This window comes from Zalophus californianus, chromosome 10 (assembly GCF_009762305.2).
Source record: "Zalophus californianus isolate mZalCal1 chromosome 10, mZalCal1.pri.v2, whole genome shotgun sequence".
NCBI classification, from domain to species: Eukaryota; Metazoa; Chordata; class Mammalia; order Carnivora; family Otariidae; genus Zalophus; species Zalophus californianus.
The window spans coordinates 93,112,044-93,139,356 of NC_045604.1; the positions used below are offsets into that span (position 1 = coordinate 93,112,044).

A 27,313-nucleotide genomic window follows, 5' to 3' on the forward strand; every position below is an offset into this window, starting at 1 on the left:
ACAGAGCTACTGGGATCTGCTTTTATGACCTCTTGCATAAGTTCTCTTTTTCTTTAATGGAACACCTTCAAATTATGGCAAAAACCACAGGAGTCATTTATTTTTGATATTTATTTCACAGACAAGTTTTCAAGAAGACATCTAAGTGAACGTGAATACAAAACAATGAAGAGACATACATTTATACCTGGAATGAACTCAGAGGCCAAAGCTAACAGCCACACAAGCTGCTCACACACGCCTTGAGTCTGGGGCTTCCCCAGCTCCTTCCTAGCGGAGTCCCGTTCATCACCGGGCATCAGACCTCACATCCAGGCTTTCTTCACTGCAGCTACCTGCCGTCGGCTACCAAGGAGCCCCAGGGGCTGCCTGCTGGCGAACGTGTGTCTTTTCTCATCACTGCACAAGCTCCCGGGCTGCTCACGGCCTCCCTCTTCCTAAAGTATGAAGTAGGTTCAGTGTGGCCTGGATGCCACCTGCCGGGGCAAGCCAGGCTGGCTACCTAGTCTTACATGCATTATAGATGCATACATATGCATCATCTTCCTGACCTACACCCCGCCGCAGTCTCACTAAACATTAGAGCAAGAGCGTTCTCAGCAATCAAGTTCAACGTCTCTCCGGATAAGGAACACCAGCCCAGAGAGGCTGAGGTTTGTCAAACAACACTCAGTAAGTGATAGCGACAAGACTGAAATGTGTCCCTTTTGGCTTCTGGTCTAATGCTTGCTCCCCCAGGGCAGGCCGCCCTGAGCGGTTTAAGCGAATGTGTGAAGTTTCCTTCTTTAAAGATTTATGAACAAGTCAGGTTGTATGTGTAATAAAATCACCGGTAGAAACTGGAGGTATTTGTGGGGTAACAAAGCAAGTGTAGGCAGGGAATACAAGCCAGTTTCCAAAGTGCCCTGGGTAAGATGTCAGAGAATAAAATGTCCGGTTATTTACACTGCTTTTAAAAAATAGGATTTGGGGTAAATTTCAAAGAAATCAGATAGGATTAAACAAATAGAGGTTTTAGGTAGTTGGTTGAGGTGGCTTGGTATGTTTTGTTGAGCTTTCCAGCAGCCAGAACAAAGACAGAAAAGCAATGTTATAAAAATCACAGTGTTTGTAATCCTTTTTTTTTTTCCTATTTAGGATCAGAGCTTTCCCTGGTACTGAGACCCAGAGAAAAACCTTTTCCTATGGATCTTCATAAAGGCAATGCTATGTGATATAAAAGACACATTATTCATTCTGACTTTCATGCTCCAGTTGAGAAAAGACAAGATGCAAGTCATCTTGGTCTAAGATGGTGGGCAGGACCTTCTATTTCTTCAGCACAGAGACAGAGTTCATGAAGGCAACTTAGCCCACGTCCAGACAGCCTGTTTACCACTAGGAACGCAGGCAGGGGAACCCGGGCTCCACCTTTGTGCGGCTCCAGACGAATGAAACTCACACAGACTCAGTCTGTTCCACCTGAGATGGAATGGGTCCTGTACTTTTCCTGCCACTGGGGACGTCGGAGAGCAGAGGTACACAGTTTGAGGCAATTCAGAAGAACGTGATTTTCTCATGGTGGAGTCACTGACCTTTTGCAAGTGCCGAGAAGGGAACTAGCATTAATTACCTTTGCTGCAGTGCCTCCTCTGTCACACCGCCAGTTCCCCGAGCCAGGCCACCGAGTCTGTCTTCGCACGCCCTCAATGTGCCTGGAGCACGGTCTTACACGGAACAGTACTTAATACATACTTATGAATAAATCTACTTTCCTGAATCATGCTTCCATATAATTATCAATCCTGTGTATGTCTTACTAAGTGGTGATTTCTATTCATGGGCATCTTCTCTAGGGCTGGAATTCCAGAACATCGACACGATACAAGCACACGCCCACAGGCACTGCACGCATCTCACTGTGCTAGGCACACAAACGACATGACACTGCACTTAACCATTAGAAGCCTAGGATTCAGAGCACACGTAGGAAATCAACCTACTGAGGTGGGAACAGTTGTAACATCTCCAACCAATGTAAATCGGAAACATGTATCAATGTGTACCTGAGTCACCTGCCTTCCAACAGGCCACACCCTATTTTGGGATTTCTTTCTACACTGCCTGCCCTCCTCGGAACTCTGCTGAACCGGCTTCGAAAGATTCAAACATCCTCAAAGGAAAAATATGATCTCCAGATGTCTTCAAATACGGTAACATCTGACAAAGGAGAGGAGAGATCAGATCAAAAGAATCTCTGCACATCCCTGACTCTGGCTGTCCTTCCACCAAACTTGGGACTTCCCCTCCCCAAAGCAAAGCCGCCCCCGATTACTTACATAGTAAAGGCATAAATGTCACTGGCCTCATCCTGGAGCAACCAGCCTTGGAAGACCAGATTCTGTGGTTTCATCTGTAACTTCCAGGAATGAATTAACTACCTCCCTGCCTCTCCCCTCCCCATTTTGACTCTTCCTTCAATACCTGTTGGGTTAGTGCTAGGGGATTATCAAAGAGGTTTTTCGGACAAATACGTAAATGAGGAAAACGACAATAGTGTTCTAGATTGGAAGTTTCTGTAATTTCTGTAAATCTTTCCACTTTCACTCAGTAAGCTATAGAGTTCTATAAATTACTCTGGGCTCTACAGTTAGGTGGGTAATCCTATCAACAGGGACTAGAAGCCTCAGAAAAGGCTGATTGTATTTAACAAACAGCCCTGGAGGTGGTGGTCTGAATGAGCAGCTATCTGATCTAGAGCAGGCCTAAGGAGTCCGACTGGTCTTAGAAATAGTGAAGGTTTCCGGTTTCTACCACACTTCTTCCCTACCCCCTTAAAGTTTGAGAAAACTATTAATATATAACATTATACTGAAGTGTGGGGTTGGGAGGCATAAAATACGCCAACATGCCAGTCATATTCTAGGTAAGAACTAGAGCAGTGGTAGGGTAGAACATGTCTAAGATTCTACTTTCTTTTAATGAGACACACCACGGGCATGCATCCTATTTAATCTGGGGAGGGCCTGGTAGCTCAGGAGAGTCAGACGAGAGCACCCAGAACACCTAAGAGGTAAGTGTAGGACTTTCAAGAAATGGTAAGAGGAACTGGATTACTCAGGGGCTGGAGAAGCAGCAGACAAGGGGGTTGTCTTCAGGTCCAGAAAAGGTTGGCATGGTCACGGTCATTTTCTTCTCATCTCTATGGAGGGCGAGGCGTTAGTAATGTGGCTTCAGGGACAATACGGGGACTCACCCTAGTTGTGGGGATTGATGTGACACAAAAGCGTATAGTGCAACAGACTTCTAAAGGAAGCTGTAGAATCTCAATCTCCCAGGTAACTTCAAAACCAAGATGCACGTGGTGTTGTCCTGATCCTGATCAGACTCCTGAAAGTTCTACTCCAACAAGAAATCTGGGATCAAGTTGCATCCGGGCTCCCACGTGGTGGACAAGAGGAAACTTTCAGCATGTCAGGTCTGCTTGAAAACAACTCTCAGCTACATGGAGGGACCTTGAACGTTGCTGGACTTGGCAGTCCCACAGCAGAGGCCTCGACATACTGAAGGAACCCAGACAAGACAGTCTTCTCCACTTTGCTAAGGGAGAAGTTGAGAGGAACAGACTGGTAAAGTTAGAGGCGGAGGTGAGAACACGAGGTGGACTCTTAGCTGATTTATATTCTCAAGCTTGTCTTGGGAATTAACACTTCATAGCTAAGAAAAGACCGCTTCCAAGGGTGACGGTGGGGAAAAAATGGCTAATGGGGCACATAGGAGGAGAAGAGGTCAACGTCAAAAAGTTTTCCTGAATTCATCAGTCTTTCCCTTAGGTGGGTTCTCCGGGGAATACATGGAGGGTGGATGTGGCAGAAGCTTTTCTCTCGAATGAACTTCCCGATGTTTGGTGAGGACAGAACTCTTACTGAAACGTTTGCCACACTGGGCACAGCCATAGGGCTTCTCTCCAGTATGTATCCTCCGATGCTCTCGGAATCTTGTACAGTTACTGAAACTCTTTTCACAGTCCACACATTTGTAGGGGTTCTCGCCAGTGTGCACCCTGCGGTGGGCGCTGAAATGGGAGCTGTTGGTAAAGCTCTTCCCGCACTCCCCACACTGATAGGGCTTCTCTCCAGTGTGGGTTCTCTGATGTATGATAAGACTCGAGCTCTGACTAAAGCATTTTCCACATTCCCCACACCTGTAGGGTTTCTCCCCGGTGTGGATTCTCTGGTGGGCACCAAAGTTGGAGGAGTCATTAAAGCTTTTCCCACAGTCAAGACATTTAAAAGGTTTTTCTCCGGTGTGGATTCTTTGATGTCTGATTAGGCTCCTGCTTCTACCAAAGCACTTCCCACAGACACTGCATTTATAAGGATTTTCCTTCTGGTGGGTCATCCGGCACATAAGACGAGCATTCCTTCCAAAGCTTTCTCCGTATTTGAGCAGTCGGTAGGGTCTCTTCCCCATGAAAGGCCTCGGATGCACTACAGCTTTCCCTAAATCTCTCGGCTGAGACATCAACTTTCCCTGTCTGAAGCCTTGAAGGGTTTCCCATTGTCTTCCTGAGATGCATTCCCTTTTATGGTATTTACCTGGATCAGCGTTCTGGGAAATGACCCTTTTAGACTTTTCTATTAATGCCCTATGCTGCTCCAAGTCCTTATATATTACCTGTGTTGTATCCTCCTTGATACTACCTCCAATTTCAAAATCTGAAAGGAAAAAAACAGATGATAAAAATTCCAAACCAGTCCTGTATTATGTATTAACATAAACAACACAGCCGACTCATCTGTGTTAGGATGCCTGCGTACTTCTCTGACCTCTCAGGTCCTGTTACCCATCTCTGATTCATTATGCCTTATTTTCATTCAGCTCTATGAACAGCCAGTAATACCTAGTACAAAGTAGGCCTTCAGAATGTTTTCTGAATGGCACTGAAATCCAAGCCGTCATTCCCCATACAGATCCTGAGTAATGGGGGACGAACTTAGCTTTCTCCCTGAAGTTCTATTCCCACTCACCCTGCTTTCAAAATTTCACATCTGCGCTTAAACACACCATACCAATGTTCAGAGCAGATTCTAGTGATCAGGTTCCAATTCCTCAATGGACTTCCATGTTCATCAATATCTGATTATATCCTACCCAAGGCTATTTCTTCTCCTCAAATGTCCTTGGCCCTGTTTTTTCCAGCTGTCTCACACACATACCTGGATTCAACTTAACTCTCACCACTCCCCACACTGGAATTACCTTTCCCTCACTCTCTCATCTATGTCCCATGCCCACTGCAAGAGGCATCCTGGATACCAGCTTTTCCAGGAGGTCTTTTGGACCGACAGGCTTTGGAATCACAGAGCTCTGGTTCTGATTCCATCCTGGTCACTTATTAACTGCATGGTTTTATGTGAACTTTTTATTATGGAAAATTCAAACATACAGAAAAGCAGAGACTACAACAGTATATAAAATGAATTTCCACGAACCACTCAGCCCGCATTAGTGATGATCTCCTCGTGGCCAATCTAGTTTCACCTCTATTCCTACCCACTTTCTGCTCCCTCTACCCAGATTATTTTGAATCCAATTCTCGACATTGTATTATTTCATCCAGGTTTGTTTGGTCTCCAAACCCTTGTTCTTAAGCATTTTGCTATGCTGCCTTGTTTCTACTTGCCAGTTTCCACATCCCTGTCCTTGCATACACTGAGTTGAAATTGCTGATATCCCTCCGCCCTCCAATCCCAAGTGCGGCGGCTTGGCATCGGTTGGGAGAGGACAGCAGCCGTCAATCAGTCCATTAAGTTAAGTGAAAGCCCCAACAATGCCATATTTCATTTAGGAGTTCTTCTGAAGCGTTCTTATTAGGTCCAACATCATCCTGGGATTTGTAGGAAATCACAGCCTCGTGGTTGGCTCAGATAGAGTCTGACAATTTAGTGTCAGGTCTGCAGCTCAACTTAAAAAATGAGGTTCACAAGGGATGGCACCAAAAGATTTTGTTTCCTGGAATCAAAACGTGGGTTATAGAGGACTTAATGATTTCAGACTTCAAACTAATTTCCCATATAAACACTAGCAGGAAGCATATGTACACCCCTTCTCTAGTGTTTTATTTTGAGTGAGCAGAGTGCTGGAAGGAAAACAGTAAGAGGTAAGGACAGGAAGATAAGATGAGCTCAGACCGAGGGCGGCTGTGGAGCCGTAATACAAGACTGATGGGGAAACCTGGTTTGGAGACTTTTACAAAAGTCTAGGTAAGAGACAGAGAAAGGCTGAACTGTTCTCACCACAGGTAGCGGCTGTGGTAACTAAAAAGGGGACAGATGGAAGTTCTACAACAGTTGGGAAAAAAGCGTTCTCTGCTTGGATGTAAATAATGAGAGAGAAAGCATCAAAAGTGCCTCTGAAGTTTTAAGTCTGGATGTGGGAGGACACAGGGAAGAGCCAAGGTGCGGGAAAGAAGACAGTGATTTTAGTTTTAAAAATTTTAAGTCTGGGCTGCCATGCGGACAGATGCCCACAAGGGTGCCGGCAGTCCGTGGGAAACGAGCAGGTGGGGCAGAGAACCAGAGGCAAGTCTCTCTCTCATTTTGCCCCTGCCTGTCCTTTTCCTCATGCACATCATGAAGGACTGAGATGTTTGTGTCTTGAGCCTATGGACACACCTCCTTCCTCTGACTTTTTTCGCATGTATAATTGCAAGTTCTTCTTCCCCACGGAATTTGCAGGTGCTATGAAACACTGACCCATACAGACAAAATCCGAGGCTGAGGTCTCAAAGACTGCATCACTAGAATGCCAGGTCCCTCCTTGAATAAAGTGCACAAGAAAGATGCTTTGATTTACTCATTGCTAGATCCCCCGTTCCTCACACGGCACAGGCCCCTCAAATGCCTGTTTAATGAACAGACTCATGAGCAATATGCCCAGAGTTACTGATTCTTCAGTAAATCACACTTCCCCCTCAATGGTTCTTACCACTTACCGCTTTGCAGTAGACCCTGAGGCCCCTGGAATCCCGACTCTTGCACAATTTCCTCCTCACTCATTCTCTCGCTGCCAGAATCTTCTATCATCGCCTCTTGTGAGGCCTCCTCAGGTTCCCAGCCTGTCGGTTCCTGGGGTTCAATCTCAACATCCTCTCCTTCTTGCCCTGAAGGTGATGGGACTTCTGGAGTGTTGGTGGAAGGAGTGGAGGCCCGAGCGTTTATCAGGGCATCCATCTCCTTGTAGAACGCGCACGATTCCAGCACGTGACCGTTTTTCACTTTGCGGTAGCTCTTCTGGAGGCTTTTGAACTTGGTCCGGCACTGTTCCGGTGTCCGTAGGAAGCCACACTCCCGAAGTTGTTCCGCCACGGCCCCATACAGCTTGCTCTTCCGATGACAGGCTTGGAGAGCTTCATAAAACCGAGTCTCACGGAGGATATCAAGAAAAGTCTTGGTTTCCTCGTACCCCCAGTGCACACCTGCCACGGAAGGAAAAAATACAAAGACATAAGAAAAAACGTCTGCAGCCTCGAAACATAAGGGGTAAAAGAAAACAGATCCCCTTCATTGTGGCAACAGGAACTATGACATGCCAGGGGAGAAGATGTGCAAAAAATGAGAGGGTCTATATAAAAAAATCTATAATTTACTGAAAGACATAAATAAACTAGAAGAAATGGAGAGACACTATGTTTCTGGATAGAAAAATTCAAGTTGTACGGATATGAACTCTCAAATGAATTTAAGTTAACATCCTGATAGGATTTTTAAACTGAAATTGTTAAACTGATCTCACAGTTTATTTGGTAGAGTAAGAATGTAGTCCCTCAGATCTGCCATTGCTTTGGCGATTAACCAAGGATTCGGCGGTCTTTTAAAAATGGTTAAAACTAGGGACACCTGGGTGCCTCAGTCGGTTAAAGTTATCTGCCTTTGGCTCAGGTCATGATCTCAGGGTCCTGGGATTGAGCCCCGCATTAGGTTCCCTGCTCAGTGGAGAGCCTGCTTCTCCCTCTCCCTGCTGCTCTGCCTACTTGTGCTCTGTGTCAAATAAATTAATAAAATCTTTAAAAAAAACAAAAACAAAAAACCCAAAATGGTTAAAACAGACTAGGACACTTTTTTTAACCAGTCTTCCTTAAAGAGCAGAACTACAACCAGAGTCATTTTTGAGGTCACTGAGTCCTCTACTGTGAAAGATGAAATGACTTGCAAGATGAACAGATGTTCTGCTTCTATGGCAGAATCAAACTTTTCAGGACATGTCTGCATACAGTTTGTTAAACTATGCTTTTTGTGTGTTTTGTAAGTAGGAAGAAGTCACTTCTATGCTCAGTCTTACCCCGTGCTCTCCTCCAGGGCTAGCCCTGCATTCGCACACTTGGGACTGCCCTCCTGTCTATGGATTTCCAACACCTGTACATGCATGATGCATCTTCCCCGTGTTTTCCTGAGCTGTCTCTTTTGAATAGATGTAGTCATGAGTGCACCCCAGCTCTCCTAGCCTGATTTATTTCTCCACTCTAAGAACTTACCATCTTTTTTAAAAAAGATTTTTTTTTTTTTTTTTGAGAGAGAAAGGGAGGAAGCACAAGTAGGGGGCAGAGGTAGAGGGAGAAGCAGGCTCCCCACTGAGCAAGGAGCCCAATGTGGGGATCAATCCCAGGACCCTGAGATCATGACCTGAGCCAAAGGCAGACACTAACTGATGGAGCCACCCAGGAGCCCCTAGAACTTGCCATCTTTTCATAAGGTGGCGTGGAGAAACTTTCCTAGTAACACCTGGCAATGTCTCACTGCATTTCACCAGAATAGTCTCTCATTTTGCCTGGCCTATCTTTTACATGCATATTATGAAGAACTGAGATGTTTGTTTAACATCTGCAGAATGCCTTCCCCAATTTTTATCTATTACCTCATTTAACACTAATGATCCTGGAATCCTCAGTCACATTTTACTGATGAGAAAAATGAAGCTCAAAGTACTTACAGGATGTGTCTATTGTCACCCAGTTGTTAACTGCCAGGTTAGTTCTGCACATCCCTAATTTCAACACAAGCTTTCGTTTATATCGTATGCACTGTATCTTTTTCTACCTTTTAATTTCAAGGTCTCTGTGTCATGTACTTAAACATGCATCTCTTGTAAGCAACATTTGTTTTTTTAAATGACTGATAATCTTAGTCTTTTAAGTTTGTAACTAATGACATATTTGGACGTATGTCTACCATCTTAGTGTGTTTTCCATTGGACTCATCTACTTTGTGTTCCTTTTTCTCTCCTTTCTTGTCTTCTTATACAATTACAATTTTTTAAAAAAGATTTATTTGTTTAAGAGAGAAAGAGACAGAGTACAAGCAGGGGGAGAGACAGAGGGAGAAGAAGCAGACTCCCTGCTGAGCTGGGAGTCCAATGTGGGACTCCATCCCAGGACCTGGAGATGGTGACCTGAGTCGAAGGCGGACGCTTAATGATCCGAGCCACCCAGGTGCCCCTACGATATTTTACTTTCGTAAGTTATATATTCTTTTACTAGTTATCCTAGATAGTATAACAATGTATCTTTGCCTTATTACAATCCGACACAACGGGCTGCTTTATACCAATCCTCAGATATGGGCTCTCCAGAGTCCTCTGACTCTATTTACCTTCCTTCCACAGGCTGCAAATATTCAAATCCATGCTGTGCTCTAGCCTGAGAAAGAACCTTCACGGCCATTACTCAGACTGCACCAGGGGCAGCAGCAAACACCCGAGAGTACGTTCAGTGGTTAGTGGCAAGGCGCTCACGACAGCACTCCCAAGGTTTGGCGGCCTCTGGTCTACTCAGTCCTTTTACCACAAGCCCATATCATCCATTTTCATATCCGAAGAAAAGAGCACAATTCTTACCACTCAGGTTCTGAAACAAGACAGGGGCACCACGAATCTCAGACTTCTGGATAAATTCAATGCCCATTTCATCACCATCAGATTCTTCTGCGGCGTCTTCTTCCTCCACCAAACTGATCTGTTCTTTAGCACTGATATCAACTCTCTTTAGTCTGGGGAGAGAGAGAATTTCCTTTGGCTTATCAGCAGATGAAGCATGGGCTGCAGGGTTCAACAGAGCGTCCATGTCCTCAAAGAAGGCACAGGGTTCCAGCACGTGGCCATTTCTCACCTTCCGATAGCTCTTCTGGAGGCTTTTGAACTTGGTCCGACACTGTTCTGGCGTTCGGAGGAAGCCACACTCGCGCAGCCACTCGGCCACAGCCCCGTACACCTGGCTGTTTCGGGGACAAGCCTGCAGCGTCTCATAAAAGCGAGACTCCTTGAGAATGGCGAGGAAAGTCTTCGTTTCCTCATAGCTCCAATGCACGCCTGCTATCTTTTCATCTTCTAAACCCCAGTGCTGCTGCTCACCCCACATTCTCCCCACACTGCGCGCCGGGATCTGAGTGGCACCAACCGGCTTCTCCTTGACGTGGTTGCTTCGTAGAATAATATTCCTTTTGTTAGAAGAGTGTAAACCTAAGGTCCATGGCTCCTTTCTTTGCTCCAACCGGGCAATCTTGTTAGACACAGACACGGTACTTCCTACGGGAAGAGAAACACATTTCATGCAAAACCAGAGGTCAGAGCTGCATGCCCTCATCTGCTGCCCTCCCAGACACTTGTTCACACCTATCCTTGAAAGGTCTTGTCCAATCCCCCCCTCTTCTAGAGCCTTCCTCAACCATGACAGAGCACAGCACGGGCATTCTTACTACCTATGGTATAGTTACAGTTATCCTTACACCTCTCGTCTTTGGCACCATCATCTACTAAACTTACGTTATGTTAGTTCTCCGGTATATACCATTTCTTTCTCTGGCTAGTTCTAAAGGGAAGACCTTTAAGGGTAAGATACATTCTATTACCTTTGATTCCCTCTCAAGTGTCTAATGTTGTATTGGGTTCAGCACCTGCTGTAACCAGTATTTGTTACTTATAGAACCAAGTGTGCTTGTATTTGCTCCCCGCATATTCCCACCCCCACCCCAACACATATGCGCATGCACACTGGGGCTAGGAGAGATACGTCAAGAATTTGGGGATACATGTGGCAAGGTTAATAGGAAAGAGATGGAAGGACAGGGAAGCACACGGAGTCTGTTGCCTCACAGCGCTGTGGAGATCAACATGTCTTACATGGGAACTCTGACCCACTAAACCCTGCTTTACTTTTGGACCAGGGGGAAGTTTCTTAATCTCTGAGCTTTGGTTGCCTAAGGAATGCTGGCCTCCATTCACAGAAATGCCAGGAATATTAAATAAATGATTGTCTGTAAAGTATCCAATGCCCAACAGGTATGTAATAAAATTTAGTTTTCTTCTCTAGATAACACATACATAGAAACTTCACAGAATTGTTGAGAGAAGGAACATCACATCAAAACCTTTCTGAAAGAACACTGGGGATAGAGATTTGCTCTTTATTTTTACATGAGAGAGGTAAGTGTAGGGTTAATGAAAGCTTGAATACCTATAAGGACCAGGCAGGCAGTGCAAATGAGTGAGAAACACGGCAGTTCAGCATGAGCTCCTGCGTTCAGCTCTAGCCAATCACTGCTATGTGAGGAGGTGGGCCCATGGTGTCTGACATTTGATTTTTCAAGAGATACAGGATATCCAGATTTACAAACTAATAGTAAATTAAAATGCTGTGCAAGGCCAATGTATGTGTATAGGCTAGATTCAGCCCATAAGCCATTAGTTTACAACCTATGATAAAGGATTGGGGCAGGTGTCTCTGGACCTGGGTCTTTCTACATGTCATCACAGTCGACTCTTGAATGAAGCGGGGCTCAGGGGAACCAACCCTGCACAGTTGAAGATCCGTGTATAACTTCTGACTCTCTCAAAACTTAACTACTAATAGCCTACTGTTGACCGGAAGCCTTACCAACAACATAGTCGATTAACATGTATTTTGTGTGTTATATATATCACATACTGTATGCCCATAATAAAATAAGTTAGAGAAAAGAAAAGTAAGAAAATCATAAGGAAGAGAAAATATATTCACATTTCTGTATGTATTTACTGAAAAAAAATCCATGTAGAAGTGGACCTATGCAGTTCAAACCGTCTTGTTCAAGGGTTGACTGTACGTATGAAGGTGCTGGGCTAAATCTGAATTTTCCAGGGATGATCCCCATCCTACTAGTGGCACACTTGACTCAGGACTCTCATGCAGCACACTCTTGGGTCCGGACGCCATGTGAGCTGAGGTCGCACTAGGAAGCACCTGCATGTGCAAACCTAGGCAGATGGCTGGGATGCCCACTGCTCTGGGACGACCGCCTTGCTACCATCGTGTCATCAGTGCCACTCTACATTGGTCACTGATTTCAGTTGCTTTAACTGCTTTCTAATTATAAATAATTGTTGGTGTATCTTCATTCGCTGAGTCTGGCATGGCCCATTTTATAATCTCTATACTTTACTATCTATATGTAGTGTTGTCCAACAGAACTTTCTGGGATGACAGCAATGTTCTATAATTGTGCTGTCCAATATAGCTATCAAATATCCTGATGGTGGCTACAGTCACCGAGGAACTGAATTTTTTTTTTTTTAAGATTTTGTTTGTTTACTTGACAGAGAGAGACAAAGCGAGAGAGGGAACACAAGCAGGGGGAGCGGGAGACGCAGGCTTCCCACTGAGCAGGGAGCCCGATGCGGGGCTTGATCCCAGGAGCCTGGGATCATGACCTGAGCCGAAGGCAGATGCTTAATGACTGAGCCACCCAGGCGCCTGGAACTGAATTTTTAACTTTATTTAATTGTATAAATTTAAATTGCCCTGTGTGACTAGTGGCTACCCTATTACCACATGTTTATAGCCTATCTAGTGTGGGTTTGTACACATTTTAGGCCTGTAATTTTATTAAAAATTAGTCTTCGACTTTTAACTTATGTATGAATGAACCGTGCTTATGCCCACTACTAATGTAGGTGACAAATCTTTCAGAAGTTTGCTTGTAAAGTGATACATCAGTGGTTATGTGTGCCCGTGAATCTCTGCTATTTAAGTCATTCACAACACACTACCAAGGTTATTGTATTGAAATTACCTTTTTCCTTCCATCTGTAGGATTTCCATCCATCCAACAATTATTTGCTGGCCACCCACCCATGGGTCCAGCTGTGTGCAAAGTGTTGGGTTACTGCAGTTAAATAAGAACAAATCATACAAAGACCTTGTGACTTCATGGAGCTTTTAGTCTAGTAGGTACATACGTGTAAGCTTATATTTAAGTGGTATGACCATGACAGTCGTATATAACACCTCACCAATGTTTTCATCCGTAAGTTAGAAGAACACATATATATTTTAAACTGGAAGAGACGAAGGAGTGAGGAAGAGAGCATGGACAAGTGATTACTAGGTCTGGTGAGCTGGCCACAGAAACGACTAGACAACCCACGAGGTCCTTTAGGTGTTGACACTTAGAACTAGTGTATCATCAGTAGAAATAAAGATATCAAAAATCCCCAAATCTTTTATGTGAAAAGGGAAAGAATCCTTACCCAGGGAGACCATGTTCCCAACACTCTCTTTCCTAATATCCCGGTACAGGTCTCTGTGAGCGGGAATCTGATGTACGCTCTTTTTGTAGGAAAAACCTCTCGCCATGTGGACATCTTTCACTGGTCCCTGTAACAACACTAACAGCAATGACTACCAAGATAACCACATGGGTCTTCAAAGGATGAATGATCATGGAGGAAACACAGAAGGGCCCCAAAGAAGAATTAAAATTAGGGAGCCAAGTGTGTATGATGTGCCAAATGAGGAAGATATTATAAAGAATCATAAGAGAGGTGATTCAGCAAGGAGTCTCATTAGTCAGACGGCTGGGTCCAGTCTTCCCTGCAAAAGGAGTCAGCGGGGAACAGTCTCTTGGAGGGAGTATAAAAGTTTGAGGACAGTGAAGGCACAGGAAATCCTTGGGACTGAATACCCTAGGAAGGCAGAGAGAAGATTTACAATGTACCTGAGACACAATAGGTAGTCGTGTGGTGGTTATTTCCTGATTCACGCTGTTCCATTCATTAGCAGGGGCAGGAACCCAGGGAGAAGGCCGAGCTGTAAGAAGAGAAAGAAACAATCAGGGTTCTGGGCTCTGGCTCTTTAATTCATGCACCTTCTCCTTTTAAGAAATGAGCATGTATTAAAAAAAAACCAGCAAATATAAATTGATCATTTCATCAATGATTTCAGAACAATGCCTGAAACCATGGTACCTTGATGCAGGGCTCACAAACATGAATGCTTGCAGGGAGTTAGCAGGCAAAGTGCATCATGAAGGGGGCCAGGTAAGGAATGGGGGAACTGGAGAGCACATACACCACTGAAAGGGTATATTGCCAATGCCCACTTCCACTTAATGCTTCATTGGGAGACAATGGGCCTACTATCATTAGAGCTTCTGATATTTTCAGGAGAAGCCAGAAATCTGGACTTTTGCATAAAATCTCAAAAATCTTAAACCTTGAGAACTAAAAACGAACAAATGAATAAAACTCCCAAACCAAAAACCCTTTGTAGGTAAGACACAAGTCTGACTTGGCATGTAAGTTATCAGTTTGCAATCCCTAGTATGAGTTCATCAGCGCTTTAACATGCTAAAAAAGTTAGCACATGTAGATACATAGTCCTGGACATGAAAGGCAAATACACAGTACACTACCTCAAAAGGTAGGAGGAAGATATATCCATGTATATAAGGCACAGTCTGTGGTTTAACTTCTACTCTGGAACTTGCCATCTAGGGAAAACTTCCAGAATGAATATTACTGTGATCAAGAATTCAAGAGGTTGTTCCACTACTTTCTAAAGAAGCAACCTGAATCACTTCCGTGACAACATACTACAGATATCCCCTGCTTTTCGAAAGTTCCTGTTACGCCACTTTGTTTTTACAAAAGGCATACATTAGTACCTATTTTTGCTAACTAAAAGAAATCCAAAAAAAGGATTTTCACGTTTACAAAAAATGGTGAAAAGCACAGATACTGTTCAGTGTCTGTTTCTCAGCGAGCTGTTATGGAAGCAGTGTGCCCCTAAGCAGGGGGAAAGGCACACCACAGTGGCGCTGTCCTGCTGAGCACCTCAACAGAACACACTTTTCCACGTTGTGAATTCCTTGTCACCCTGGATGGCAAAATCCAGAAACACCATACATTTATTGGACTAAGCTTATTAGCCAAAGTAACTGAGAGCATATGATCCAGGGGAACTTTGAAGTCCAGAAAACATTAATATTTGCAATGAATTCTATCACAATATGAATTTCAGGAAAGATAAGGAGGTTGGGTACATAGTAGTGAATCCTGCCACTTGGTGAGGGGTTGTGTAAAATCTGTCTGAGATTTGAAGTTTAAAAATAATTGTGCCATTATGGGAGAAAGGGAACTAACATTTATTGACCACCGTATGTGCTGGTCCCTTTACGCTGCCTCCTTTAACCAACACTAACAACCTTATTATTTTCCTTTTACAAATGACAGAATGGAAAGTTTGAGAAGTAACCTAACCAAGGCCACATAGATAATGGATGGCAGAGCTAGGTTTTGTCTACGGGTTGTCTGCCTCTAAGGCCTAATCGCTTAACCTCTGTGCGTTAATGCTCCTTTTCATATTATTTGCCTAAGGACAGACAGACAGAGGTACAGAGACAGGTAGATGTAAACGCAAGCCTTCTGCTGTAGGTCCAGTGATCATCCCATCCCTCTCTCTCAGCCTGACACCAGACTGCGGGGATGCAGAGATCACAGTGGACGGGGAAAGACAGGGTGTTCGACTTCCTCTTACGTGACTTACTAATGTCCAGGGCAGCTAGGAAGCCTGTGCTCCCTCCTCTATGAAATCTTATTGTTTACCAATTTCATATGCTACTTCTGTGATGGCTCACTTGTGAGCCAATTTTTAAAAGTAAATATCTTGGGGCACCTGGGTGGCTCAGTCATTAAGTGTCTGCCTTTGGCTCAGGTCATGACCCCAGGGTCCTGGGATTGAGCCCCACATCGGGCTCCCTGCTCAGCGGGAAGCCTGCTTCTCCCTCTCTCGCTCCCCCTGCTTGTGTTCCCTCTCTCGCTGTGTCTCTCTCTGTCAAATAAATAAATAAATAAATAAATAAAATCTTTAAAAAAATAAATAAAGTAAATATCTTGGGGTGCCTGGGTGGCTCAGTTGGTTGAGCGTCTGCCTTTGGCTCAGGTCATGATCCCAGGGTCCTGGGATGGAGCCCCGCATTGGGCTCCCTGCTTAACGAGGAGTTTGCTTCTCCCTCTCACTCTCCGTGTTTTCTCTCTCTTTCTCTCAATAAATAAAATCTTAAAAAAAATAAAGTAAATATCTTGTTTCTCTTTCCAAACCGTTTTTAAAGTTGTTTATAGTCAGCCAAGAACAGACACATACACACACGGCAGGACTGAAAAAACACAAGCTGGTTATGGAATGGGAGATTCTTAAATTTCACGGCATGACCTTGAGGCCAGTCTGGGCAAACTAAGTTTTCCCAGAGTCCATGTTCCCAGATGCCTTTTACTTATGCTGCACATACTCACAACTCTTGAAGCAAATGAACCCTTGCTCCCCCAATATTCCATTTATTTTCAAATACGTATTGAGGGGATATTACTGTGAGCAAGTCATGGAGTTAGGGTTACAAAATACATGTGCAATGGTCTCTGCACTGGGAATGCTCTGAGTTCTTCTTACCAATCTTGGGTAAGGGCCGATGCTCTCTCTTTCCGTTCAGCTGCTCCTCACGTCCTGAGTGGAGGCTTCCAGCTTCCTCCAAAGACACCACCCTGGGTTGAGTCTCCACCTGCTCTGGCTGAAAGTCCGTTACCTCCCATGCTGCTCCCAGTGGGACCTGCTTCTCTGAGTGCACAGGACTGCTAACCTGGGAAATAAAGCCAATGCCATAATGGAAAGAGGGAGGAAAACAGGGCCCGATGAAGACCAAACTTCCCCCAGAAAGATATCAAAGAAGGATAGGAGATGTGAGAAGGAATGAAAATTTCACTCCATGCCCAGTGGAGTCTCCAAGGGCACTGGGTGAACAGTATTGTCCAGAAGTCTAGGGATAAGGGAACAGGAGAGTGCTCTTTATTAGTACACAGAGGGGAGAAAATCTATCAGGAGTAAAATACACAGCCTCCTTAGTATTAGAATAGATGCTGAGTCCTCACATCTATTAGGTTCAGAAAGCAGCAAAATTAATTCACTAGTGAGCTGAAAACATAAAATTAATTTCCACATGTAGTGTCTATCCCTGACCAACACAGCAGCCTACTGATAGTCAGGTCTTTATATGAATACAAATCCCGTGCAAGGTGAAACTGCACATCTTGCAAATCTTGCAGGATTTCATAAGGTTAATGAAAGGGCTGTTGAAAACAACTAGAAGACCACGAAATGCCACCGATGGACGAAGATTTGGTGGTTAAACTAGAGAAGAGTGACAAGGATGATGGCATCGAGGGCACCTCAGAAGACACACATTCAAATACTAAAGGACTAGAGAGGGCCCTGGGATAACTGATGAAGTTTGTGCTTTCTTTCTTTGCAAAAATAGCCCTCTTTAGAATCAGGCTGCAAGAGTCCAACCCTGCAAAGCATAATGCATTGTTCTCTCATATAATTTTTGGGAAGCATTATGCCAAAGATGTGAACAAATACCTGGATGCATAATGTTTAACTTCATTTGCAAAATACTATTTCAAGCAAGTTTTTTTTCCTATTTAATATTAAATTCCGATCCTCTTTTAAGTTGATTCACTTTAAAGGTCTCTCGTTAGTACCATTTCTCCCTCCATAATAAGCCCTATGTGCAAGGCATGCCCCCCGCTTCCCCCCCCCCCCCCCCCCCGCCTTACCCATCTCCTTCTTTCTAAATACAACAATTTGGAAAATCCTCTCTCACCTGCTGTCTTAGTCGTCCAGTCTCTTTCTCCAAATGTATTACCAGGGCCACCGCCTCCTCTCCACTTTCCGGACACTGCTTCCGTGCCCACGCCTGAATCTTCTTCGGTAAAATGGTGAGAAACTGTTCAATCACCAGCAGTTCAAGGATCTGCTCCTTGGAACGCATTTCTGGCTTCAGCCACCGGCAGCAAAGTTCCCAGAGTTTACTGAAAGCTTCATGGGGTCCAGTCACATCCTCGTAACAGAAATGCCTGAAGCATTTGCGAAAGGTCTCGGACTCAGAGCTCTCCGATCCTTCCAGAGTGGGTTCCGCTGCCCACTCGGGGTCCTTTTCCATCTTCATTATTAAGCATTCCTCCCGCTCCAGCGGCGCGTCGATCAGAGGGTCCAGGGATACAGCCATGCTCCAACCCCGGCGTCAAACTCACCTCTAGCTCAAAGTAGACTCATAAACCTCCGAGAGCTCCCTGCTTAATGATTTTGGAAGTGTGGGAAGGCAGGGAAGTGAAAAACGGCAGTGTCAGCAGGAACAGGGTACTCCGGGCTCATTAATCGAATCTATCCTAGGCGCTTGAAAAGGAGAATTTGTACCCTAAGGTTCCAAACCGGCCTTTTCTCCAAACAAGATGTGGTTTTTCAGGGTGCAGCTCTTTTAGTGCAATGTCCGAAAGAGCAAGAGGGGACCGGGAGAAAATCACGGGGCACGGAAGGAGGGGTGGGCGGGGGCGGACGGCGGGCCGGGAGGGGGCTGGGCTCCGGGGAGGCGAGGCCCCGGGTGGGTGGGGCCGGATGTGCAGGCCCCGCCCGGCCGGGGATTCGGGGTTCGGGGTGCAAGGCTCGGCCTGGGCGGCGCGCCCAGGCCGCTGCGAGTGGCCTGTGGGGCCGGCGGTGTCCGAGGCCAGCGCCGGGCTCTTCTGGGCCCAAAGCGGTCCCGGCCGTCCTCAGGAAACCTCCGCACGCCGAGGAAAGGCCGCGAGGCGGTTCCGCCCCTGAGACGAGAGAAGCCGCGGGGACCCAGCGGGACCTCACACAAGGCGGCTGTTGGCCCTGCGCGCGCGGCCTGTTCCGCTCCGTCCGCGGACTGCGCGGGGGGCGCTGGGAGCCTCGGCCACGCATGCGCCGCCCGCGACTGCGCGCCGCGAGGTCCGCGGAGGCTTCCTCGCGGGCGAGGGACTGGGGAAGAGGGCTGCGTGGTGGACTCTCGCGAGACGCGCAGCGCAGCGACTCGCCGCTGAGGGACTTTAGGAGTGAGGTGGGGCGCGGAGAACTTCGCGGGGCGGAGGGACACAGTCGGAGGCCGAGCAGACATTTTGAGGGAGAAGATGGAACAGTGTGGAAAAGGAGAGTGGGAGGCTTCCCTCAGCCGTGGAGTCTGGGAGGCGGGGAGACGTCTCTGAGGTGAAGGACACTACTGGGGAGGCGGCGCAAAGGCCTTTCTGCAGCGGAAAAGGGAGAGGGAGCGGGGACTCCTTTGCCTGGCGGAGGGGTCTGTCGCAGAGGGTACGGAAATCTCCGGGGCATCCTCTGACGGTGGCGACTGTTGCGGATTGCTGCCCTCGCTGAGGGGCTCGGGCCCCGCTGTTCTCCTGCGGGAGCACCTGGGCGACCCCGTCCTGTCCCCTAGGAGGGCGCGGGGCCGCCCCATCCGTCCCTCAGGTGAGAGCACCTGGGGCGGCGCGGGTGTGCCCTGTCGGTTCCCCCTGCGGGGGAGCACCTGGGGCGGTCCCACCTTGGCCCCCAAGGGTGGCGCGGGGGCATCTGGGTGGCCCCGTTCCATCTGGGTGGCCCCGTTCCGTCCCCCAGGGGCGGCGCGGGGGCGCCTCGTCTGACCCCCGATGTGGGAGCACCTGGGGCAGCCCGGTCCAGGTCCCCAGAGGCGGCGCGAGGGCGTCCCAGCTGTTCCCTACCCTCCTCCGTGGGAGCACTTGTGTTTGGCTCCATCCCGTACCCCAGGGCGGGCAAGGGGACGCCCCGTCGTCTGGGGGGTCCTACAGCCCTAGCTCTGGGGAAGTTGATGTGGCTGAACGTGAGCCAAGGGGGTCTGGGCCCAGAGTCCCCGCTCCTCCCTCCCCACCCGCCACTGTGGTTGCTTGGAGGAGCTGTCCTTGCCTCCCAACTTCTGTGAAACTCAGAGCGATGCTTGCCCGCCCACCCATCCCTTTATTGATGAGGTGCCAGGCAGTGTTTTAGGCACTTAGCATACATCAGTGGGCAAAACAAAATCCCCGTTCTAGGAGTAGGTGGCCTATTAGAAAAGAAAGCTTAGTGACTTTTTTTTTTCTCAGCAGAAGTCTTAGTTAAAACTCAATCTACAAATTCTAGCAGCCCAGAAGCTAGGAGTATCATTTATGTGACAGGCATTAGGTGAGGGAGGGTCAGAGAGAATCTATGGGGCACCCAGTGTATGCCAGGGGTTGTCTTTGCACCGTTTACTTTTCTTTCTCTTTAGTATTTTTGGAGCATCTATTTTGTGCCAGGCATGATGATAGGTGGTGAGCAAAAGCGGGATCCATGCCACTGTTGCACTTCCAAGTCTGCTGGGAGGGGTAGGCATTAATCAAATAATCAAATAAGCTAAGGTACAATTGTAACTGCCACAGGTACTCCCCAGAAGAGGAACGTGGTGGGAGGATCTACCTATATTAGAGGGATTTGACCTAGTCAGGAGGTCTGGGTAGGTTTCTTTAAGAAGTATTGCTAAGGATGAGATCCCAAGGAGGAGTAAGAGCTGGTTAGGCAATGTCTAGTCCTCACAGAAGTCCTATAAAGCAAATATGGTTGCCTCCACTTTACAGTTGAGAACATTGAGATCTCAGTGAGGTGATGTAACCACCCAGGGTAACCTCAGGTTAATGGCAACTCAGGATTCAGATTCAGATAAGAAAAGGGTCTTTTATGTGCTCATTGGGCCATTTGGTGGTTTTAGGAGAGGCAGGTGTCACAAGCAGCTCAGGGACATTGGAGAGTACAGGTCACAAACTCACAAGCCTGCAGAGCTCAGGCAGGTAACATAAATGAGTGAAGTAGGCAGAGTATGAGACAGTAGGGAATGGTGGGGACTGCAGCAAGCTGGAGGCCACATTTTCTGCCTAAATTAAACAGCCAGGTGGAATTCACACACTTGGCAAATACATTTATTTGTTTCCCCCACCAGAATACTAGCTAAATGAAGCAGGACTTTCTTTTTTTTTTTTTTTTTAAGCCACATGTGCCGTGTGCTTAGAGCCGTACTTCACAGAGTAGGCACTCAACCCCATCTGCTGCCCATGGCTTCTGAGCAGTTCTTGCCATGTGTGCACAGTTTCACAGATTTTGAAGCACTTTTACATTCCTTTTCTCATTTTATCCCTCAGTCTCTCTTTTGGCTCCTTATTTGCTTCTGACATGGCTGTTGCAATGAAAAGTTCTTAATGCCCCCCCCCCCCAAATATTTAGGTGTGTCTTTCTTTTGTACCTCTCCACCCTCTTCATATTTTAGCTCCTCTCCATCCTAATGTGCTTGGCATTATATCTTGGTTTCCTCTACTTATCTAGCTCATTTATATTTAAACAGTGTCTTTTTGTTTTGTTTTTGTTCTGATTAAGAGCTTTAGTCTATTGACTTTGGGCCCACCATCACAAGCACCTCCCACACTCAGCCTCAGTTCCTGCAATTCTAGGTTGCCCCAGCCACTTCTTGTCAGGTGGTGCATGAAAAGTTTCATTTCTTAGAAACTGCTTTCCTGAAACATCTTGCTTCTCAAGAAAGTGATCATCCGTAGACATCTGAACTTCCTATTCCATCACATGGACTTCCAAAAGACAAAATCTCACCTGCATGGGAAAGTTATAGCCTAACCTCCTCAAGTTCCTCTTGGAGCAGAGGGTACTGGGACATGTTCATTATCTCTCAGATGTAGGATCATAAGATCTTTAGGAGTAGTTTGTTGTGTTTTGTTTTGTTTTTGTTTGGTGGCCTCTCAGTAACACACACCAGTATTTTTTTTTTTTTTTTAAGTAGGCTCTATTGTCGGTGTGGAGCCCAATGTGAGGCTTGAATTCACCACCGTGAGATGAAGATCTGAGCTGAGATCAAGAGTCCGAGGCTTAACCGACTGAGCCACCCAGGTGCCCCATCAAATACAAAGAAGTAGAATTAACTCTCATGTTCTCATCTTCCAGTTTTAACAATTAGCAACTCAGGGCCAATTTTATCCTCCCTGTATCTCTACCCACTCCCCAATGCTGGATATTTTGAAGCAAATCCCAGACATCACATTATTCATCTGTAACCATCAGAATGTATTGCTAAAAGACAGGGACTCTTGTTTTAAACATAACTTCAAGACCATCAAACGCTTCCTGTTAGCATCAAGAATTCCTTAATACCATCTTTTAAAAACAGTTATTTTTTTGAAAGGTGGTTTGCAAAGAAGAAAGGGTCATAGATGCTGGATAGTAAAAAGAACAGATGTCCTTCACGTTTTCTAATTAGGTGTTTACATTTATTTTTGGGTGAAAATGTTGGTGACTTGAGAAAAGAAGATCAGATTGTGGAAAAAATAGTGAATCAATAAAGTCAATAAATCCAAAGTATGAAGCAGATCATACTACTTGGAGACGTCTTGGAGGCGTGGTTATTTCCTTAAGACTCTGTCCTCTGAGTTGACACAAATCCAGACCCACTGTCTTCAAATGATCCCCAGAGGAATATTCACACAGCCTTTCCTTGGTAGTATATCTGAAATATCTGATCGTTGTACAACCTGCCTTAGAGTGACCTTTTCCACGCCATTCCTCTGTCCATGGTGCTGATCCACAAGCCCTTTGGCCAGCAACCACAGGGGTTATAGCTTGCTTTAAATCCCACTGGCCAAAAGTAAGGTTACTACAAAAGTAAACATTAACTATACATTAACTAGATCCAGGAAGTGCTATCTGTGCCTATGCTAAGTTAAAAAAAAATCCGAGCTAGAGAATTTCCTAGTAATGCCAGTTATTTCTCATTTCTTTAATGCCCTGAAAATTTTATCCATTTCTTTAAAAATTGAAAAGTGGAGATGAAAAGGTTGAGTATATTGGTGTGCCTATTGTGGACACAGTATTTTCAAATGTGATTTATTAACCAAGCCATAACTAGGTGAAATAGTTTTCCTTTTCACAAATTAAAAATCACCTCTCCCACTGGTTAATTAATGATGGTCAGATAGCTGACAGAATAACAACTGTTAAAATGTCCCAGTTCCTTTCACTCCACTGAGAAATACAATAATGAAAAAATTTCAACTATATATGAATATTTAGTAGTCAACAATTTTTTTCTGTATATCTATGAGGCACCATGCTAGGCACTAGTGGGATAAGTATAAGACATAATCCTTTTACTCAAAATATTAAGAATAAAATGGGAAAAATCAGTCATAGAATTGTCATATATTGGATATAGTGTCCTTCATCTCTTCCTTTAGTTTAAAATCTAGTTTGGGGTGCCTCGGTGGCTCAGTTGGTTAAGTGTCTGCCTTCAGCTCAGGTCATGAGCCCAGGGTTGTGGGATCAAGCCCCACATCGGGCTCCCTGCTCAGTGGGGAGTCTGCTTATCCCTCTGCCCCTCCCCCTATTATCTCTCTCTCAAATAAATAAAATCTCTAAAAAAATAGAATAAAAAGAAAATCTAGTTTGTCTGATACAAGGATGGCTACTCCAGCTTTCTTTTAATGTTTATTAGTGTGATAAATGGTTCTCCACCCCTTCACTTTCAATCTGGAGTTGTCTTTGGGTCTAAAATGAGTCTCTTGTAAGCAGCATATTGATGGGTCTTGTTTTTTATCCATTCTGATACCCTATGTCTTTTGAGTGGAGCATTTACTCCATTTATATTCAGAGTAATTATAGAAAGATTTGAAATTAGTGCCATTGTATTACCTGTAAAATCGCTCTTCCTGTAGATTGTCTCCGTTCCTTTCTGGTATTTGTTACTTTTGGTGTCTCGCTCTGCTCAAAGGGTCCCCTTTAATATTTCTTGAAGGGCTGGTTTAGTGTTCACGAATTCCTTTAGTTTTTGTTTATCTTGGAGACTCTCTATCCTATTCTGAATGACAGCCTTCCAGGAGATGGAAGACTGAGTATCAATCCTGGAACTCAGATCCTGATGTTGGAACCCCTGATTTTTCCCTTTACAAATACTGTCAAGTGGGACTGGCTGTCCTTCAAGCTGTCTTGTTTGGTTTTGAGGCCAGAGGTCCAGCTGTGTCTTCATGTATGTGTCTGGTTCTGTGCCTGTCTCTGGAGTTTGAGTAGGGTCTAATTAAGTACGCACTTGACCACACCCAAACTGTGTGATCTGAGAATGGGCTATTGGGTCATTTTCCAAGGGAGGTGCTGTCCATACCAGTTCTCTGTGGTTGTTGGGAAGATAAGATATATGTGTGGAGCTGTTGGTTAGTGTAGCAGCTTGCCATAAATAGAGTCTGCTTGAGAAAGAGGCCCACACAGAGGAAAGCAGGGCCCCAAATGGGGAGGGTGTCATAGAGTTCCGAAGTCATTATTTGAGCATCTAGATCCAACAGCACCTGAAGTCAGAGCCCCTGGTCTTTATTTTTTGAGCCACTCCATGTCTTGCTTTGCTTAAGCCACTTTGAATTTAATTTCTGTCACTAACAACCCAAACAATTCTGACTAATATGCAAAATAAGTATTTTCTGTGTTATCTCGGATGACTTAGAAGTTACCTCCATTTGATTGACAGATGAGGGAAGGGCAGCTTGAAGGTTCAGGTACTTTGTACAGATCTTATGAGTAGTCAGTGGAAGACCGAGGATTTGAAAATGTTTTCAGTTTTGGTTTCCCCGAGAAACACAAGCACCTATGATTCCAAATCTCCTTTGGAGATGCTCCGTGCCTGCTGCTCCATTCCAGAACTGACTCAGCGAGTTGTCGGACTGACTCGAATTGTTGTTTACACAGTCTGTGAACTTGCAGTTTATGGTGTTTTGTAATTTTGTTTTCCCTGCCGTTTTGCTAATACGGCTTTGTGAGCAAACATCGCCTGTGATTTAAATTCACCACAGTAATGAAACGGGTGCGCACACACACGCAGGCACACACGCTCCTTCAGAACAGTCCACAGCTTTCTGATTAATCACATGTGTAAAGTACAGTGTTTACAGGAAATCAGCAGGTGGTAATTAGCATCTTGGAAATTATCTGGGAAACACAACTGGAGCTGCCACTTCAGGAGGGAAACATGGCAATAATCAGCAAAGTGACAGACCCCCTTGGAGCTGGGAATGAGAGGGGCTGGGAGCAGGGGGCTGCCAGGCACACAACAGCTGGTGGGGGCAGCCCGGTGTGGATCACAGACTGCTTGCCAGCCTCATTCTTTTCTTTCCAATGCTCAAGAAGCAAGTCTTTGGGTGGAAGTAGTTGAAATAGTTGCCTGGCAGGCAGACCGTCTCAGAACAACCTTTGAAAAACACTCACCACCACCACCAGCACCACCACCACCATTCAGACCTCGTTCTGTGCACAGCTAGATGCTGGCACTACTGGAGTGGTTGTTAAAATGGGGAACTATTTCTGTACCGGTTCGTAAACAGCTACTGTTTTGAGCCTGCCGAGTGGCATTCCACAGCTGCTTTCCCTGGGGAAAACTTTCACCTCTTCAGGAGCCAGTGACCGAACGGTGAAAGCCTGAATCCTGCTCTAGTTTTAAGTCCAAGGTCCATTCTGATGGGTCAGTGCCTGTGCTGTCTGATTGTTAAATATTTCATGTATCACCCCTCAGGAGTTTTGGTGACCACTGCAGAAGGCAGACACAGAGGATGGGCGAACCGGAAGAAGCAGGAACAGAGGACAATGCACAGTCCATTTTATACTCGAGGTGCTCTTCATCCATAATTGAAAAAATAGATATATTCAATACGTATATGTATGCCTACATCTCATCATCTACACCTACACCTAGACCTGCGCCTATGGTGTAGCTATGCCTATACTGCCTACGTCTACCTCTATCTATACCTACAATTTTCTGTGTTGGAAGGGGCAGTGTTACCATGCTGTATCATTTGCTAGCAATGTGACCCAGCAGTGAGAATGATGTCAACCATTGGCTCTCCACACTGGCTGCACATTAGAATCACCTCTTGGAGCTTTTGCAAACTGCAGATGCTTGGGCCCCTCCTACAGAGATTCTGGTCCTGTGGATCCGAGATGAGGTCCAACCACCAGAATTAAAAACAAAACAAAACAGAAATGCTCCTCAGATGATTTTAAGGTACCACTGAGTGCCCTTAAAACCTTCTAAGTTTCCACTTCTTTATGTAATGAGCACAAGTGCCCATTTTGCAGGATTAGTAGATAATGTATGTAAGGTTTTTAGCAGAATTTGGGGCAAAACACTATACATGTTAGTTTCATTGATAATTAATATTCAGTACTTTAAAAAGCAGCTTTTATTATTTTTTTTAATTACATGGAGAACAGGTAAACTCATCCCAGTTATAAACAATTCATACCAAGTAAAAAGTGATGGCGAGTATCCCTACACCTTATGTGCACAGAGGCAAACACTCTTAGGTTCCCATGTATATCCTTCCCAAAATTTACCTTTGCCTTTACTTACAAAAACATTCACCTTTGTGTAAGTCTCTAATGATGTAAATAGAACCATTTACATTGTTTGGTGACTTCTTTTTTTTCACTTAGCAGTAGGTCTATATATCTCAGAGATCTCTCCATGTCAGTAAATACAGGTCTACCTTGTTATTTTAATGATTGCATCCATCATATGAACAGTGGAGGCACTGTGAATTACTCAACCGCTCCCCATACTAGTGGGCATTTTAGGGAGTTTCCAAATTTTCACTCTTCCATAAAAATCTGCAGCAAACACTTTTGTAAATGTGCCTTTGTGTGTGGGGTGTTGGAGGAGTTTTCTTTAGATTATCCCTACAATCTATAGCACTGGGTCAAAGCATGCATTTTACTTTGTAGGTAAAAATGATGTTAAATTCTGCCTAATTGCTCTCCAAAAAACTGTGCCAGTTAGCATTCTTAGTGATGAATGAGCGTGCTTGCTTTCCATCTCTTTTATTTTCCCCAGTTTTTTAAGGGAGATATTTTTGTTTTAGGAATGGACAGCCCATAGCTGGGTAGCAGGACTTAAAGAGCCTCTGTCTTTTCCTTTTCCCTAATGACAGTGGGCACTTTTCACGTGCATATTGGCATGTGAAGTTTCTGTTCAAGTATTTCACCCTTTAAAAAGTTGGGGGTTTGGGGTGCCTGGGTGGCTCAGTAGTTAAGCATCTGCCTTCGGCTCAGGTCATGATCCCAGGGTCCTGGGATTGAGCCCCACATCGGGCTCCCCGCTCTGTGGGAAGCCTGCTT

The 27,313-nt window shown here is 45.3% G+C and overlaps 2 protein-coding genes across 2 annotated transcripts; one reads left to right on the forward strand and one right to left on the reverse strand.

Moving 5' to 3' along the window:
* Positions 1 to 93: 93 nt before the first annotated feature.
* Positions 94 to 19,035, reverse strand: ZKSCAN2 (zinc finger with KRAB and SCAN domains 2). Its single transcript, XM_027611601.2, has 7 exons — positions 17,946 to 19,035; positions 16,736 to 16,922; positions 14,007 to 14,098; positions 13,540 to 13,666; positions 9,874 to 10,560; positions 6,977 to 7,459; positions 94 to 4,697 (listed from the first exon to the last, which is right to left on the reverse strand). Exons 1-7 carry the CDS (start codon positions 18,348 to 18,350, stop codon positions 3,775 to 3,777), a joined length of 2,904 nt encoding a protein of 967 aa, XP_027467402.1. The 5' UTR covers positions 18,351 to 19,035; the 3' UTR covers positions 94 to 3,774.
* LOC118356022 lies at positions 18,349 to 27,264 on the forward strand. Its single transcript, XM_035722228.1, has 3 exons — positions 18,349 to 18,364; positions 18,466 to 19,345; positions 25,710 to 27,264. The coding sequence occupies exons 1-3, from the start codon at positions 18,349 to 18,351 to the stop codon at positions 25,906 to 25,908; spliced, it is 1,095 nt and encodes a 364-aa protein (XP_035578121.1). The 3' UTR covers positions 25,909 to 27,264.
* The last annotated feature ends 49 nt before the right edge of the window (positions 27,265 to 27,313 follow it).

Bases quoted from the DNA above. Each gene is read 5' to 3' on its own strand.
- ZKSCAN2 (XM_027611601.2), bottom strand. From the start codon at position 18,350: ATGGCTGTATCCCTGGACCCTCTGATCGACGCGCCGCTGGAGCGGGAG. The intron at 16,923-17,945 runs GTGAGAGAGGAT...TTTATTTCCCAG, and splicing joins CTGGACGACTAAGACAGCAG to GTTAGCAGTCCTGTGCACTC. The intron at 7,460-9,873 runs GTAAGAATTGTG...CTTCCGTGGCAG, and splicing joins CTTGTTTCAGAACCTGAGTG to GTGTGCACTGGGGGTACGAG.
- LOC118356022 (XM_035722228.1), top strand. The intron at 19,346-25,709 runs GTGAAGGACACT...ATCACCCCTCAG, and splicing joins GGCGGGGAGACGTCTCTGAG to GAGTTTTGGTGACCACTGCA.